The sequence below is a fragment of the Rattus rattus genome, unplaced genomic scaffold (genome assembly GCF_011064425.1).
Source record: "Rattus rattus isolate New Zealand unplaced genomic scaffold, Rrattus_CSIRO_v1 flattened_line_240529, whole genome shotgun sequence".
Lineage (NCBI taxonomy): Eukaryota > Metazoa > Chordata > Mammalia > Rodentia > Muridae > Rattus > Rattus rattus.
The window spans coordinates 1-782 of record NW_022652747.1 but is presented as its reverse complement, the minus strand read 5'-3'; the positions used below and the strand labels follow the sequence as shown (position 1 = coordinate 782).

Genomic DNA, 782 nt, shown 5'->3' with positions numbered 1-782 from the left:
GAAAAATTGTTCACTAACTCCAAGTAGAGAGTTGTGATAAATACCTTTAACTCTGGTCAGAGTGGATACAGACATATATTGTGGAAGATATGAAGGTTAATTAAACACCTGTGGCTCTGGGTAGAGAGCTGAACAGATGGATACATTTCGTCTAATGTCCTCAATTTTAAATTGGTTTTTGGTATTAGAATTGATAGATGTTTAAGTTTGTTTAAAGGAGAGTACAGAGGGTCGAGCCAGAAGCAGCCGCCGGGATGGACGTGTTTCTCATGATCCGGCGCCACAAGACCACCATCTTTACTGACGCCAAGGAGTCGAGCACTGTGTTCGAACTGAAGTGCATCGTCGAGGGCATCCTCAAGCGGCCGCCAGAGGAGCAGCGGCTGTACAAGGACGACCAGCTCCTCTATGATGGAAAAACTCTGGGCGAATGTGGCTTCACCAGTCAGACAGCAAGGCCACAGGCCCCAGCCACAGTGGGCCTGGCCTTTCAAGCATATGACACCGTTGAAGCGCTGCGTATTGAACCCTTCTCCAGCCCTCCGGAGCTTCCAGATGTGATGAAGCCCCAGGATTCTGGAGGCAGTGCCAATGAACAAGCTGTGCAGTGAGGGCCCCAGGCCTACCCCCTAGAAACCCATTCCCCCAATAAAAAAAGATTTGGCTGTCTAAACAAAAAATAAAAATGAGAGTACAGAGATTACAAGAATCACATGGGGATTTTCATGCATGGATCGAAACTTAGATCGAGAAAAATTAGTCCCTGGATCCACTTAGAGTAC

The 782-nt window shown here is 47.3% G+C and overlaps 1 protein-coding gene across 1 annotated transcript; it reads left to right on the top strand.

Annotated features, from left to right (window-relative positions):
* The first annotated feature begins 236 nt into the window (after positions 1-236).
* LOC116889835 (elongin-B-like) lies at positions 237-673 on the top strand. The gene has a single exon (XM_032890670.1). It carries the CDS (start codon positions 255-257, stop codon positions 609-611), a length of 357 nt encoding a protein of 118 aa, XP_032746561.1. The 5' UTR covers positions 237-254; the 3' UTR covers positions 612-673.
* The last annotated feature ends 109 nt before the right edge of the window (positions 674-782 follow it).

Coding starts and splice junctions, on each gene's coding strand:
- LOC116889835 (XM_032890670.1), top strand. CDS start 255: ATGGACGTGTTTCTCATGATCCGGCGCCACAAGACCACCATCTTTACT.